Source organism: Sinocyclocheilus anshuiensis, unplaced genomic scaffold (assembly GCF_001515605.1).
Source record: "Sinocyclocheilus anshuiensis isolate Anshui unplaced genomic scaffold, SAMN03320099.WGS_v1.1 scaffold947, whole genome shotgun sequence".
NCBI classification, from domain to species: Eukaryota; Metazoa; Chordata; class Actinopteri; order Cypriniformes; family Cyprinidae; genus Sinocyclocheilus; species Sinocyclocheilus anshuiensis.
In genome coordinates, this window is record NW_015547686.1 from 585,849 (window position 1) to 601,363 (window position 15,515).

The window sequence follows — 15,515 nt, forward strand, 5'->3', positions numbered from 1 at the left end:
TTCAGAGCATTTTCGACAGACATGTGGGTTCTCACCACAAATGAATCGTTTGCAGGCACACCGGTTCTCTGGATCAGACAGAAATGCTCTGTCTAACTGCATACTTTCCCCCTACAACACAATACATCTGATATCAGATATGAACCAATCAGCCAAACAAGAGCCTGATCAGACACAAATGTGACCCTGGACCACAAAACCAGTCTTAAGTCGCTGGGGTATATTTGTAGCAATAGCCAAAAAATACATTGTATGGGTCGAAATTATTGATTTTTCTTTTATGCCAAAAATCATTAGGATATTAATTAAAGATCATGTTCCATGAAGATATTTTGTAAATTTCCTACTGTAAATATATTAAAACTTAATTTTTGATTAGTAATATGCAATGCTAAGAATTAATTTGAACAACTTTAAAGTCGATTTTCTCAGTATTTAGATTTTTTTGAACCCTCAGATTCCAGATATTCAAATAGTTGTATCTCGGCCAAATATTTTCCTATCCTAACAAACCATACATCAATGGAAATCTTATTTATTCAGCTTTCAGCTGTATAAATGAATGTATAAATCTCAATTTAAAAAAATTGACTCTTATGACTGGTTTTGTGGTCCAGGGTCACAAATAATGGAATAATAAATGTACGCAAAAATACATGGTCATTTGGATACAGTAATTTCTGGACACTCACCAGAGCACATTTAGGATGAAGGTTTTTCTCACATAGACATTCTAAGAGAGAGAGGAGCTTTAGTCTTTTTCAGAAACGCACACTTAATACAGAATTGCATTCTGTTTCTTTAGCACACATTCACAGACACACACAAACACAGACAAGCAATACATAAACAGTACTGGCACACCCTCACACTGATATCACTTGAACAAAGACAATCTAATGCACAGTAAATGCTTCTAAACTTAGATAACATAATTATTAACTTGATGGTCTTACCACATGTCTGTAATGGACAACACTGATCTTGAATCCTTGTGGAAACTACTGCCATGCCAACTGGACATGTGATGTCTAAGCATCGAGACGTCTCACATACTGCATACATATACGCACAACACAGTTACAATAACCCTTCCCTGCTTCAACTAATGTGGTGTTTTGAAGATATTTCGTTTTGTGGAGATTGAGGGTGACATGCAGGTTTAGGCTACTTGTTCTCCTGTGGATAATGGTTGTTGTTCTATTTTTCTACTGTAACTTACTATAAGCTTTAGCTCACAATTTTCTCAACTGCTTTTATTGGCTGTATTTACCACTAGGAATAAAAATGGTAACTGTCGGTATGTTTAATCATGTGTTTGTACTCACAGCAGTGATAAACTGGACAGCAGCGCTCTGTGCTGTTTGTGTCCACAATCAACAGTTCTCCATCTTGACACACTGGAGCTGCCTCAGAACATTTGTCACACACTAACACAATAATAACCACACACACACACACACACACACACACACACACACACACAATCAATTTTATTTGCACTAACGATTGTGCTAAAGATTTACATTATACACATTAATGCAGTACATGCCTGTCAAAGGTTAGGTAGGCTGAAATCAAATAATGATTATAGGGTGGAAATTAGTTTTAAAGGAAGAATTTACTCAAACTGTTACCCACTATTTACTCACAGAACATGACATCTAAAGACTTGGAATGTAATGAACAAGTCAAAATAACTTTTATATAATATCTAATATCTATTGTACAAGTCTTAACAATTTCTCACTTTTTATTCCACAGAAGAAAGTCAGTCATATGGGTTTGGAACAGCACGATTTTAACATTAATCAAAATGACTTACTGCAGATGTGTGCCAAACAGCAGCTACCTTCAGCACGAGTAGCGATCAATGTCTGATCCTCGTGACACACAGGAATGTCCGAGACACACTGATCAGGATCACACTCTAAAAAGACAATAAACAAACTCGATCCTGCACGCATGGACAGATACACAGACTCAAACACACAAGCTAAGACACAAAATATGTCAAAACTCACCACATGAGTATTCTGGACAGCAGGAGTCCTGCCTGTAATACGAAACCAGCTTCTCCCCATATTTACAATCCGTAGGAGCCGCCTCACACATACTCTGATTACAAACTGTCACAAAACATTAAGCATGAATTAAACAGTTTCTGAAAAAGCATCTGGACTTATTACATAATGGTTACATAATACATTAGTTATATACATCAATACATGAGTTGCATTAATACATGAGTTATATACAGTACATTAACATGTACGATGCCAAACAGGGTTGGGCAGAAAATGACAAATTTTGTTTTGAATTTAGTCATTTGACTGGAAATTCAACTCCAGAATGTTTTAGAAATCCCATCACCATGTAATAATGTCTATTTTTTTTTGTTATATATATATATATATGGTGAATTAAATGCTAAAAATAAAAGAGACTTTATCATCTTATTTTAACTTGATGGATGTAAACACAGTACATTTTTACAAATGTACAATCATTCTGCCCAGCCCTTCTGCAGATATATGTGAAATTATTGTGTAACAGACCGCAGGCTTTGTGAGGGCAGCAGCTGCTGTCATCTGCAAGGCTGACAGTAATCTCTCCTGTACGCATGCAGACTGGCTGAGGAATATTACTGCAGTTATACTCCACCGGCACTATGCCGTCGTTCTCACACTTATACATGCAGCAGCCGTCCAGCGAGGCTTTCCAAACCTCCTTAAGTGTACGTGGGGTTCCAAAACTATCAGTACATGCTGCAAACACATATCATAACATAAATAAATGAATAACAATAGCTAAATGCCTTTAAAAAGAGAGAGAGACAGACAAGGGCATACCACACTTGCTGGGTGGAATGCATAGGGCAGAATAGGGCCGGTGTAATAGAGTTCCCTCTGGACACACACAGCCCTCTGAAAGGCCTGTGCATTGCTCTGGGACAAACTCAAACTCTTGGTTTGGGCAGGATGGGGCAGTGCAAGCAGGCAGACATGCTTGGTACTGCAGATTTTCTGGGCACATGAATGCTACACAGGAAAACATACTACCATTAGAAAACACACCACACAAAACGCCAATGAATGGCATTTAACACCATATACAATTGCGGAAAGCATTGTTACTTAAAGCTGTGTTGGTATGCCTCGGTGACTACATACGGCAGAAATCAGAGCTCCTCCATTCCATGCAGATGTTGAATTTGTGGCAGGAAGCAGCATAAGCGGCCAAAGCAACACATGGATTATTCACATACTCCACATCTCTCACCCACATCTCACAGAACATTGCTGGTGGGACCTGCAGCACAAAAAAAAAACATTCAGGAAATGTAGTGCATAATCACAGGTGTGGTTGCAGGCTTGGTATTGGTGGGATGTGCATGTTGTGTGCCGTACATAAGGATGGCAGATGGTGAAGGTACGGTTGCTCAGCATGCTCATGCACTGGGAGCAGTCGCCCGTGGTGCAGTTGACCTCCCTCCGTCTGCTGTGGCTGACGTAGCTGGTGGTGTTGGGAATCTGCCAGCTATCGATGAACACAGCCGGATCCTCTTGCTCAGACACAACTGTACCGTTAGACAGAGTCAGATCATTCAGAGGATTACCATCACAACTACCTGGACAGGGTGACAAAGAGAAAGATGAGAGAGGTGGAGAGTGAGGAACATGAAGGAGGTAGATGGCATTAAAATATGACACGATAATTTTTGCAAAACATATAATCTGTGGTTAATGGCTTCGTACCACACAAGCCCACTGTGGGCAGTCTGTTGTTATAGCTGTCCATCTCAATCACCATCAAGCCTGTAGTGTGGAACCACTGGATCTTCAGACCAGCTGGGCTTCGGATTAGATACATGTTTCCTGTGTCCAGAATCTCAAAACCAAACTTCTTAAAACGTGGCTTGGCATACCTGGAGTTCACATATAGCTGGAAAAACAACCCATTGTATTTCTGAACCTCTTTCATTCATGTCAATCTGCCAGGCTGGAATAATAATAATGATCCAGTTTTATTCAAACCTCTTTTTTGTAATCTATTACCACTACAAAAGTGGCAGTTAATCCCAAGAATTGCAAACAGATGGATACTCACGCGTCTCTGCAGACGATTGATGAGCACTTCATTGGATTTGTGAGTAATGTTTAAAGCTGCCAGACACAAATGGGTAAAGTTCCACACAAGCTGGAATCAAATAGAATAGAATATATCACTTGAGTTGTGAGGCGCTATCCTGAAGTTAGGCAAAACAATGGAGTTGTGCATATCTTACAGTGTCATCTGGTCCAGAACACTCTTGCACCAAGATGCTAACAGTCTCATTGGGAAGCTGAGTCACCACATATAAAGCAGCTTTATAAATCGCAACACTTTTCCCATCAAATGTGATCAGATTAAGATCTGGAAACACTGAACAACGACCTACATGCCAAAATAAAATGTATATCTTAATAAACATTCAATAGTCTAACAAATGACAGAATAGAAAAGATCATAGTAATGTGTGTAATGCAGGTGTTCCTCACATGGACAGTCCCATCGTGGACAACACTTATCACCATTGACCAGCACAGCAAAGCCAAGCAGACCACAGTTTGGAGGTGTAGCATCATATGGGCAGCTCTGAGACTTATTGAAGAGGAGCAACTGGCCACTGACACAAATAAGCTTTGTACATTCATCCACTACCTCTGAATATGGAGACTACACACACACACACACACATTATTTAGTTTAGTATGTAATAACTGACTTTGGTTATACAAAATTTACAAAGTCAATATATATATATATATATATATAAACATTTGTTCATACCACCACACAAAAGTAAAATGAAAAACAACTAATAATATATAAAAGTATTTTATAATTGACTTACGGTGCATACTCTGCTTGGCTCGAGAGCAGTAGTTTTTAAAACGGCATGTGTCTGGCTCGTCATCCAGTGCTCTGTTTCTATCGTGTAGGGAAGAGTGGTCATCACAGATGAACTCAGTGTTGTTTGGGCAGTGTCTGGAGCAGGTGCCATGGCTGTGACTGTGGTGTGTTCATCCACCAGAGGGCGCTCAGTAGAGGCACTTGCACTGGTTATGGGACTACTCTCAGTGACAGTAGAGGAAGTAGGGGGCTGTGTTGAAATGGTAGTCTGGGTAACAACTGATGCCACACTAGGCACTGGAGTTGTTCCAGTTGATGATTGCAGTGTTGTGGTCGGACCAGATTCAGTGGTGTACTCTGTAAATCCAAAGGTGTATTCAGTGGTGTCAGGACTGTGTGTTGGAAGAGTGCTAGAAGCAGCAACCGGGATACTAGAAGTAGTTGTATCTGTGGAAACAGTGGTCACTTTATCTGTATAAGTGGTTGCAGGTGTTGTCAATGTCGTTGCATTCCTAGTTGGAAGTGAAATGCTGGTTGTGGCCACAACCCGTGGAGTTTCTCGCCGTGTGGTAGCCACAGCCACCAGTGAGGTCAAGACTGGTGTGACACGGGTTGTGAATTTTGGAATCATTGTCATTGAAGTCATTGAAGGAAAGGTGCTGGAGGTCTCATGGACCAGTGTTGACGTCTGGGTTGTCGCAGTGGTTGACAGCACAGCTCTATCTGTGTCAAGAGAAACCCTAGTTGTCTCGGTGATAGAATGTATACTCCAAGGTCTAGCTGTAGATGTTTGAGTGGTAGAAACAATCTCCTCAGCTGCAGTAGACGTTAGCAGAGGTTTCTCAGAAGTGATGGTTGTTTCTGTGGTTTTTGTTGGGGCTTCAGATACTGATGTTGCCATTGTAAGTATGGATGGTGAAGCTGGAGAAATCTCAGGCAGTTCAGATGTGGTGGTCATAGTTGTCATAGAATAAGGAGGATGAACTGGTGATGTGCTGACTTTGTCTAAAAGGAGAGCAGTGGTGGAAACTAAACTCCAGTGAGACTCTGTAGAGCTCAGCATAGTAGAAGCTGAGACAACTCTAGAAGTTGTTTTGTCAATGGGTGACACATGTGATGTAAGCAGTGTTGATGTTTCTTCTGTAGGTGCTGAGGTGAATGGCATGGTGGTGTAGGTGGTAAGTGGTGTCTCTGCTGTCCTGGCACTGGTTTGGGTTGTTTCTGGTGATGGAGTTGATGTGGTTTGGATCACTCTCCAATCTGTCTGCAACGTTCCATCAGTTGTTGGAACATCAGGATAAGGATATATAATAGATGTTGGCTGATAGGTTGTTTTTGCTGTAGTTTCTGTTGGCACAAATGCAGCTTGAGAGGACACTGTGGTGATGAAGGTTGTTGTAGCAGCTGTGGAAACAGACACTGTTGTTTTTGAAGTTTTGGGTTGCTCTGAGGTTGATGTTGAAGGAATAAAAGGTGTCGTTTGAACTGAAGGTGGTGTTGGAAAAGCAGAACTTGTGGATTTTACTGTAATGTGAGTGGTTGATGCTTCAATATCTGTAGGGGAAGTGGAAATGGTAGTGCTGTCCAAAGGCTTCTGGGTTTCAGAGGTGCTCCCAGGGGTCTTCACAGTGTGTAAAGATGACAGAAAGGTCAATTTTTCTGTGGTGACAGAGGTACTCAATTCTAACATAGGTGTTGTGGTCGATGGTGAGGTGGACTTTGTCATGCTGATGGTTTCAACAGGAAACTGTGTGCTGCCACTTGAAGTCACAGAGGGCATTGTGGTCTTTTCAGTAGGTATAAAGGCCTCTGAGACTCTGGGGGTCTCAGTACTATAGGTGAGAGGAGATGACACTTTGACTGTTCGGGAAGTGGCTTCTGTGGAGCTTATGCTGGTTGAGACTGGAAGCACAGGTAGAGTGCTTGCTCTGATCGGCTCTTTACTTGAGGTAGACGACAGAGCAGGACTAAAAGTAGACGGTGAGGGGATAGTTGTGGTATGTGTGAGAAGTGTCAAAGATTCTGTTGGCTTGCTTGTTGTAGAGGTGCCTGAGAGAGTTTCTGAGATAGACATTGGGCTAGTTTGCAGTGTGGTGGAGGAAGTGGAACTGTGGGTGATGGTTGATGCTTTAGTGGTTTTCTCAGTAGAAGCCAGCGGACTTGTGGAGGAAGTGGATGTTGTTAATGTGGTAATGGTTTCCATCACTCCAGGTCTGATAGGAGAAGATGTAAGCTTTGCAGTGCTTGGCATGTGTGCTGTAGGTGTAGAAGCAGTGGTGCTAGACTCTGACACTGTTGAAGAAGTGAGTGATATAGAAACCGCTCCACCACTCAAGGTGGAATGCTCTGAGGAGGATGTTGATGATATTGCAGTACTGGGTGGCGTGAATGGAGGAACAACGGCAGGCTTAATGCCTAAACACAAACACGATTTTTATTAGACACTGCACAAAATATCTAATTTAAACTGATATAGCTAATTGTGTTACGTTAAGCTATCTAAACTGGAGCTTGGATTTACTATGGCAATAAAAAGACAAACAACAAAATTATTTTTAAATTGCTCCATTTACAACTAGTGGAAAGAAATGTTTTTCTCAAAGATTGCTAGCATTAGCGCTGGTTAAAATGGCATTTACGAAGTTGTAACTGGAAGGTAACATAAGCTGCCTTAGTCAAATCATGTGACAATGATTGTGGAAGTAAATTCCAACCTATCATTTACCTCATTAAAATAAAAATGGTCAGTGATTTTATTTTACACCAGCATTAGTAATAGAAGTAGCAGAAACAGTAGCTTACAGTCCTCCATAAAGACACATCTGTGAGTGACCTCATCTAGAACCATGTGACTTGGACACTGAGGCAGGCATCCCTCAACCCTACAGAAAGGTGCATGTCAGCCATACACTTACACAATTTAGATACTTGTAGATATTTGCAGAAAACGAATGTGTGCATGTTTGCATGCATGAACATGAATGTATGTGCTCTTACTTCAGGATACTGGCACAGCTCAAACCTGATGGGTCACTGCATGTCCTGAAGCACGGACTCACACATGATTCATACCGCCACTGGCATCGAGGACCCATTGGATAGTGTGGTATGGCTCCTGTAGTAAAAGTAATGATTTGGGGGGAAAAAAGGGATATTTCTGTGTAATATTTCTGTGTGATTATGAGCAAGTTTGTGCACATATGTAGCCACATGCTGACCTGTCAGTTTGAATAGAGTAGCTCGGCGGTACCGATCTGAGTGACTGTATTTCATGAGTTGGAGTCTAGACAGCATGAAATGCAGAAAGAACCCTGGCTTTGCAAGGGACTCTAGCGAATCAAAGCCTGAGATCCAGGTGTCTCTATGAAGAACAAATGTAGCTGCATCCCAGAATGCCTCAGTTTCTTCCCACTTCTGCAGCCTCAGCTGGCCACTGCGCTCTGCTTTTAAGTAGTAGTTGGGTCTGTCTGCCGCCTCAAATGACACCAGAGATGTGTCTGCAGCATTAACAACATACTTATTGGAAAAGCAACACATACAGTATATACATAGAATAATACATCTAAAGTGGGAGGTTTGTGCTACAAAGGTCTGAAACTTGCATGCTTTACTATATATTTGTTCATAAAAGTCACTTGAGCATTTTTATATGTTGATTGTGTGCTTGTGTCGGACTGACCATGTGGTCTGGCTTTGCTGATGCCTGGCGTCATCATGAACAACATTAGGATCTCGTCAGTACTGGTCATTTCTCTTTTTGGGAACACTAGTCCACTTGTCTTATTGGCTGCCAACAGTGTTCCTCTCTCTCTGTAGGTCAACAGCTTCAGGGGCCCTTTCCCTAAAGCTATGCAGACATGCATTCCCACATACACAATTGTCAAAATTATATATACACATACTGTATATATATATGTGTAAATATCATTATCATTAAAAAACTACAGATGTACCTTTGTTGTAGTATTCACAGTCATAAGCTGTAAGAAGAAGCAGATTGTATTACTCATTACACAGTACCATGTGATGAAAAACGGTAATATAGATCGCTCAGTTCCTTCTTCCTCCGAACTATCATTGTCTTTTAGAAGAATGTGCATTCACCAACACCGTTATATATTCAGTTATTGGTTATTATTACAACGATTGACTCTAGTAATATGACTGGGCTGAGGCATCACTCACGGCAGACAGAGGGGGAGCGCCAATCAATGGTGACGCCCTTTTGGCAGCAGCGGTGAGCATATGCTGCAACACTCGTGCAGAAACACTCACAGTCTCCTCCACGGTTGCAGCCACAGGTGTCCACCAGGCAGTTCATATAGAACCATGTGACATCTACCTACAGAGCATCAAACACCTTTAAACACAGAAACCCTCTCTCACTCACATGTACATTTTAACTCAATGTGAATGTGAGCATTAATGTCTGCTGGTATTTGGGATCAGCTTACCACAGGGTGGCAGACTTGGAACACTTCACTGAGCAAAATCCCACACTGTCTTTTTGCAAAGGGCTCTCGAAGAGGATTCAGATTGCAGGGGTGCCTTATATCAGGACTGTTCACACACTGATGGGACATTCACACACACACAAACAGACACAGTCAGTGTAAATAGTTTGATTAGAGTGTTTGATTTGTAGCTACTGCCAGATCTGAGACATTCTGAAGGGCAAAAACACATGTTTAGTCATCTAACAAAGGGAGTTAGATAAAAGTGTGCATTCGTGTTTTGCATACACTACTGGTCAAAAGTTTGGAATAATTTGGATTTTTTGAAAATATTATCATATGCTCACCAAGGCTGTAAACGGTAACAGTAATGAAATACAATATTACAATTTAAAGCAACTCCTTTCTATTTGAAGCCATCAAAGGTATAAATTACATTTTAAAATATATTAAAATAGAAAACAGTTATGTTAAATTACAGTAATTTGGCTGGGATATAAATGTAAATTTCATAATATTACAGTTGTTACTGTATTTAAATTACATTACATTATTATTTTGATCAAATAAATGCAGCCTTGGTAAGCATAAGAGACTTTTTCCAAAAACCTTCAAAAATCCCAATTTATTCCAAAAACGTTTGACCGGTAGTGTATGTGTGTTTATCTGTTTGCCATGCCTCTGCTGCTGTCCAGCTGTTGCCAAACTCCTGTGGTGTTGACGAGTCAATGTTCTCTGGTGTTCTCATCTCATTCGCTGTCTTCTGATCAAAGTTCCCACAAAGACCAGCAAGCTTGCCCTAAAAATAGCATAAACACACAAATACACGCTTGTAAGGAAATCAAAATTGATCTGCAAATGATTGATCTGCAAAACTTTGTTTACACTTACTGCAGAGTCAGGAATCAGTTTCACCTTCTTTGTGTGTGTGTGTGTGTTTTTTACCTGCCAGCGTGGTCCAGCTTGTATATGTACAGTGGTTTTTCTGTCCCACAGCACTGTGAGGTCTTCCCCAAGCAGATGCACAATGGTGTAGTATCCTGCTTGCCAGATATATACTTTCTGCCTCTCGATCACACTGGATGGGTTCTGCATGTGAAACATATCCGCCAATCATTATCAACCATTGTTAACGTACCTCAGTCGTTTCACAGCAAATCAATGTTTCAAGAAACATAAGACTACAGACGCAACACCATCTGATTTCAGCACTACGACACATTATGACCAACACTATGATGAATTAAAAATATATTCCGCCAAAGTATATTCACTCCTACCCAGGGGCGTACAGGAATGAGCTGAATATGGCTGGGGCACATTATATTTATTAGGTGACAACTAATTTTAATTATAGTTTTTATAATGTTTTATACAGAAAAGAGAATAGCTCACTCACAGGTTTCCCGGTGTCATCATCAAACACAATGAAGGAGCGTCCCAAGGAGATGAGGAGAGATTTCCTGCAGATCACGCCACTCTCAAAGCAGTCAACATTCTCTGCTGTGACAGTCATCATTGAATCTAATGAGCTCTAACACACAGGAGCACACATTAGTAGTCAACAACAATAATACATTTTTCTAGAATGAGTTATGAATACCTGGATCTGTTGCTAAAAGCTCACCTTGACCAAATACACCTTGCATGCACCAATATAATCAAACAGGAACCCATCAAATGTTCTGTAGTGTCGATCTCCATAAGCCGTGCACATTGACGGACATGGGCGGAACTCACACTGAAACGTGCCGTGCTGACACACACTGCAAAATAATAACATTCAGAGAAAGTTTCACTGCACATTTTCTCTCTTTCCTTTTCCCTAGGAGATGCTAAGTGAATATGTTTGTGCTGAGTGTCATTGACATTTTGTGTCTCTACCAAATTTGCCATTTGATTTATTTAATATCTAAAAAATTGGGAAATTTACAGTTACACAAGTTTTCCTCATATTCATATTTTAAAACAATGAAGTACCAAAATTCAAGTGACCACATAATCTTTGATATAACATTTCTTGTAGTATATAAAATGTAGTATAGCAAAATGACTGGTGTAAAAACACAAAGAAATTAATGCACAGAATATGAGTTAATGTAATCTCACCACTGATGGCAGGGGGACGATACTCTGTCTCCTGGATAATATTCTTTCCCTTTCCACAAGCACGGACATGCATGTGGCTCGAAACATTCATCACCATGTTCGAGGAGCCTGAAATACACACATGCACACAGTGTATCACGCCTGTGAACATACTGAAACAGCACACAGGATGCACGTTTGAGTTTAATTATGCATGTAAGTATGCCATGCAAGTATGATGCAAGAGCTCTGAAGATTCTGCCTGAGACAAGAATATTTGGAAGGGTAGAGGGATGAAAGAAAAATCTGACTGGTGACATGAGAAAAGCAGCCTATTCTCATTCTCACAGATCCAAAGAGCTTCTCTCTCTCTCTGATAAAGATCTTGTAATATTGCAGTGAATCATTTCCATTGGCCTGAGGGTCTCTGAGAGTTCCCAGCACACTGTCCGTTAGAACTGAGTAAACTTACACCCCAGATAGACAGGCGTTAACAGCTTTCTTTATCCCTCAGCCAGAACGCTGGATCACTTACTGCCATCAAAGAATGTGTGATCACCTGCTCCTGTTCTGCATGCATTAATTAAGAGACAAAGAGATGGATCCATAACTAAACAATCACAAACTCCATTGCTCACCAATTATCGTCATGCACGTTTGGTAATGCTGTTCTCTCTCTGTACAAAGCAGACTTGAGAAAAAAAAAACATGACTCAAACAAAAACTCTGAGGTGTGAAATTACAAAAAAATACTGAAAAGGAGGTTTTGTGTGCATAATTACAATAATTGTTTTCAAATGACTAACTAAAAAAAAAAAAGCCATTGCGAGATGAGTAAACTGAAATGCCTTATGTTGGATTGAGTACTGATGAGGTAGAATTTCATGAATATGAGTGGCTGTCATTAACACAACATTAACTGTCAACTTCTCTTTATTCTACTAGAATAAAAATTGGACAGAAAAGGAGCTGAAGAAGTGATTAAATTGTTCAATACTGAGTATTCTGAACACAAACAGTCATTTTGTCACATTAAGGATAAGTCCATCAAATATGAATCATGGATTTCAGGTCAGACAATATTCACAGTTTGCACGTTCGATGCACACACAGCCTAGGTTCCTGGTTCCTTTTAATCTGTACAACTGCAGCAAATACATGAATTAATTTAATGTTTCTGGATGAGGGATTAAGGGTGGCACATGTATATCCCAGCCAAAGGCTCATTTAGATGTTGATATGAGGGTCTATACTGTATGTGTGTACATCCTTACACAAACCGAGACCTCTCAAGCAACACATAAACTAGTGCATGCTGATATGTATTATCATACAAACCCTACAAACACACAAACTTCCTCCAAGCACACCCCTGACTGAATACTTGTCATACTCTAGTATATTGAATACCATTAAATGTTGTTCGACTTGTATGATTTTGCTGAGAATAGCAAATATGTTCACTCCTTTAAATTATACCTTCTCATTGTAAACAACTTATTAAAAAATATATTAATTGTTTAAAACAGACTACAAAATCTTTCTATGAACTGAAAACAAAAACTCAAAAATGGCAAAGCACATAATTTAGTTCAAACAAGTTCAAACAAGTTCAAAGTCAAAACTGGAAATGCATTGATTCAAATGAAAGCACAATCTCTGGGTGAAAAATCTGTGAGTACCATTACCACTGAAAAGCTTCAGTGAGTAAAACACAATGTATAGTTATCTAGAGACTCAACTGTGGCATCATTTTCTCTGTGGAAGCTCTGATCTCAGACCCAGTCAGATGCATTACACTTGAGAAGAAGTAGAGTTCACCTGCATTGATCCCTGACCTTAATCCTTAACCCTAAACCTGACCCTAACCCTAAGAGAGAGGAAACAATTGATTAGAAAACATCTGTATCCACAGGAGCTAAAGGTCTGCAGCAGAGCACTGAAACATAAAGATGCCTTTCTTTTCGTCTTGACAAATTAAAATGTGCTGATTTTGAAGTATGGACTACAGGAATGCCTTTAAGCAGCTTATCAGTTATTTGATCCAGCTGTACACCTGTTTACTACATAAATAAGCATTGCTAACATTAACCACTTTGCTTGGGGGTGGAGGAGGGGGTAATTACTCCCTCTCGTTAGTGCAGGAATTCCCCTGCTCACAAAAACACTCCTATACCTGCTGCTCCCATGAGGGACAGGGGTATCAGCATCACCCTTAGTTTAATGGACAAGAGAGAAACAGGGTGCGGAGTCGGCCCATGCTGAAGCATCTTTAACAAACTCTGACAAAAGTTACAGAGGTGTGTTTCCTAAAAGCATCGTTAGCCAGCTATGGTTGTTCTGTCAGTACCAACATTCGGTTCCAAGTTCAACAATTTGGCATTTCTCAAAACCATTGTTCCAACAAACATTCGCAGACAGCATCACAAACTTGTGTGGTTGGAACAACAGCTCTCGATCTGTGGTTAGAAGCATAGTATCCTGTTAGTGTAACATGGACTTGTAAGGATAAAAGAAACTCAGATACTTTGATCTCCTGAGAAACCCAACTGTGACTTAGCCTGCATATCAGATACACACACACATCTGTTACAAGGAATTCAGGATTTCCATTCTAGAAGAATTCTAAATCATGTTCTAGACCATACGTGACTTTGAAAGACATTTAACACCAGATGTACCACTCGCACGTGCTGTCATGAATTCATCAGGCTTCTCTTTTGTTTCATTGTTCTTATGTTAACTTATGACTTTTCTATATTACTCCATGGGTGACAACGTTAAGTTGATCAGAATTCAGTCATTGAATGGCCATTAAGATGCTTTTCAGGTGTCTCACACAAAGCAGTGTGTAAGCAAGGAGAACCCCTTCACCTATTGAAGTCTGCCCAGATAACCGCACCGCTGGAGGTGAGAGGATTCATGAAGATGGGTCAGACTATCGTCCTAGAGAAGGTGCCACAAGGAGCAGAGGTTTCTCCATAAAAGAATGACACGTAAACTGAACAAGACATAAAGGCCCAGACTGACTCACTGCATCCGCCACTGGATACCTTCCTTGGGCCAAGTGTGCGGACCTTACAGACTTTTAAATATATACATTTAAATCTATATATTTTAGTGATTTTACAATCAGTGTCATTTTTAAAGAATGCACATGTGCATAAAAGTGTAAGGAAACCCCAGTGTATGATGTAAGAGGGAACCTGTGATTAATTATTGGTTCAACACCAGTGGTTCAGGACCATGTTACTATGGTATTGGGAAACAGTCATGACTAGCTAGTTCATTTCATAGTACAATAACTAAGCAGAGAGTTACACTTGTTTTACACTCCAGAATGTTTGTCACATTCACATGAATCAACACACTTTTCCTTAGATCATTCAAACTAAAGTGAAAAAAATGTATGAACACAACTAATGTGAGGACTTTAGTACAAGACTACAAAGTAGAAGCATACCTGAGAGATGTGACCATGTATAATATTAGAAAGAAAAAAATCCTATCTTAAATAATTAGTGGACTAATTTTCAGGGCATGAACAGGTGCACTGAGGAATTCAACCTGCTTGTAAGGTCTAGCTCGTGAATCAAACACAGCTAGCTCACACACATTATATTGTTGATAGTGAGACACTGCACTCTGAATAAGACGGGCTCTGACTGTGTATGTACAGTGGGAATAGAAAAGAATTACCCCTTTTAAAATAATCACATTTTGTTGCTTTGCAGCCTGAAATGAAGACGGACATTAATTTTGTTTTATCCAGCTGTATTTACTCAGTGCAACTTATAACATCCAAGTGAAAGATATAACATCATCACATTCGAAAAAAATTAAAAAAAATAAACAAAATTTGAAAAAAGTTGGAAAAAGGTTCACCCTCGTGTCAGTATTTTGTTGAACCATTTTTGCTTTAATTACAGCCAGTTGGGATATGTCTCTGTCTCTACTAACTTTGCACATCTAGACTTTGCAATATTTGCTCACTCTTCTTTGCAGAACTGCTCAAGTTCAGTTCAATTTGATGGTGAGCATTTGTGGACTGCAGTCTTCAAGTCCTTCCACAGATTT

At 40.0% G+C, this 15,515-nt stretch overlaps 1 protein-coding gene across 1 annotated transcript in view; it reads right to left on the minus strand.

The window, feature by feature from the left end:
* Positions 1-15,515, minus strand: part of LOC107703275 (otogelin-like) — a 43,475-nt gene that overhangs the window by 6,229 nt on the left and 21,731 nt on the right. Inside the window, 27 exon segments of the mRNA XM_016505844.1 lie at positions 36-111; positions 693-733; positions 957-1,055; positions 1,329-1,430; positions 1,826-1,930; positions 2,025-2,129; positions 2,559-2,768; positions 2,853-3,041; positions 3,174-3,312; positions 3,411-3,631; positions 3,759-3,945; positions 4,111-4,200; positions 4,289-4,437; positions 4,542-4,719; positions 4,898-7,311; positions 7,699-7,778; positions 7,894-8,011; positions 8,115-8,393; positions 8,576-8,743; positions 8,850-8,876; positions 9,082-9,238; positions 9,351-9,467; positions 10,030-10,149; positions 10,296-10,439; positions 10,750-10,884; positions 10,978-11,116; positions 11,460-11,567. Of these exon segments, the coding sequence (XP_016361330.1) occupies positions 36-111; positions 693-733; positions 957-1,055; positions 1,329-1,430; positions 1,826-1,930; positions 2,025-2,129; positions 2,559-2,768; positions 2,853-3,041; positions 3,174-3,312; positions 3,411-3,631; positions 3,759-3,945; positions 4,111-4,200; positions 4,289-4,437; positions 4,542-4,719; positions 4,898-7,311; positions 7,699-7,778; positions 7,894-8,011; positions 8,115-8,393; positions 8,576-8,743; positions 8,850-8,876; positions 9,082-9,238; positions 9,351-9,467; positions 10,030-10,149; positions 10,296-10,439; positions 10,750-10,884; positions 10,978-11,116; positions 11,460-11,567 (5,897 nt within the window).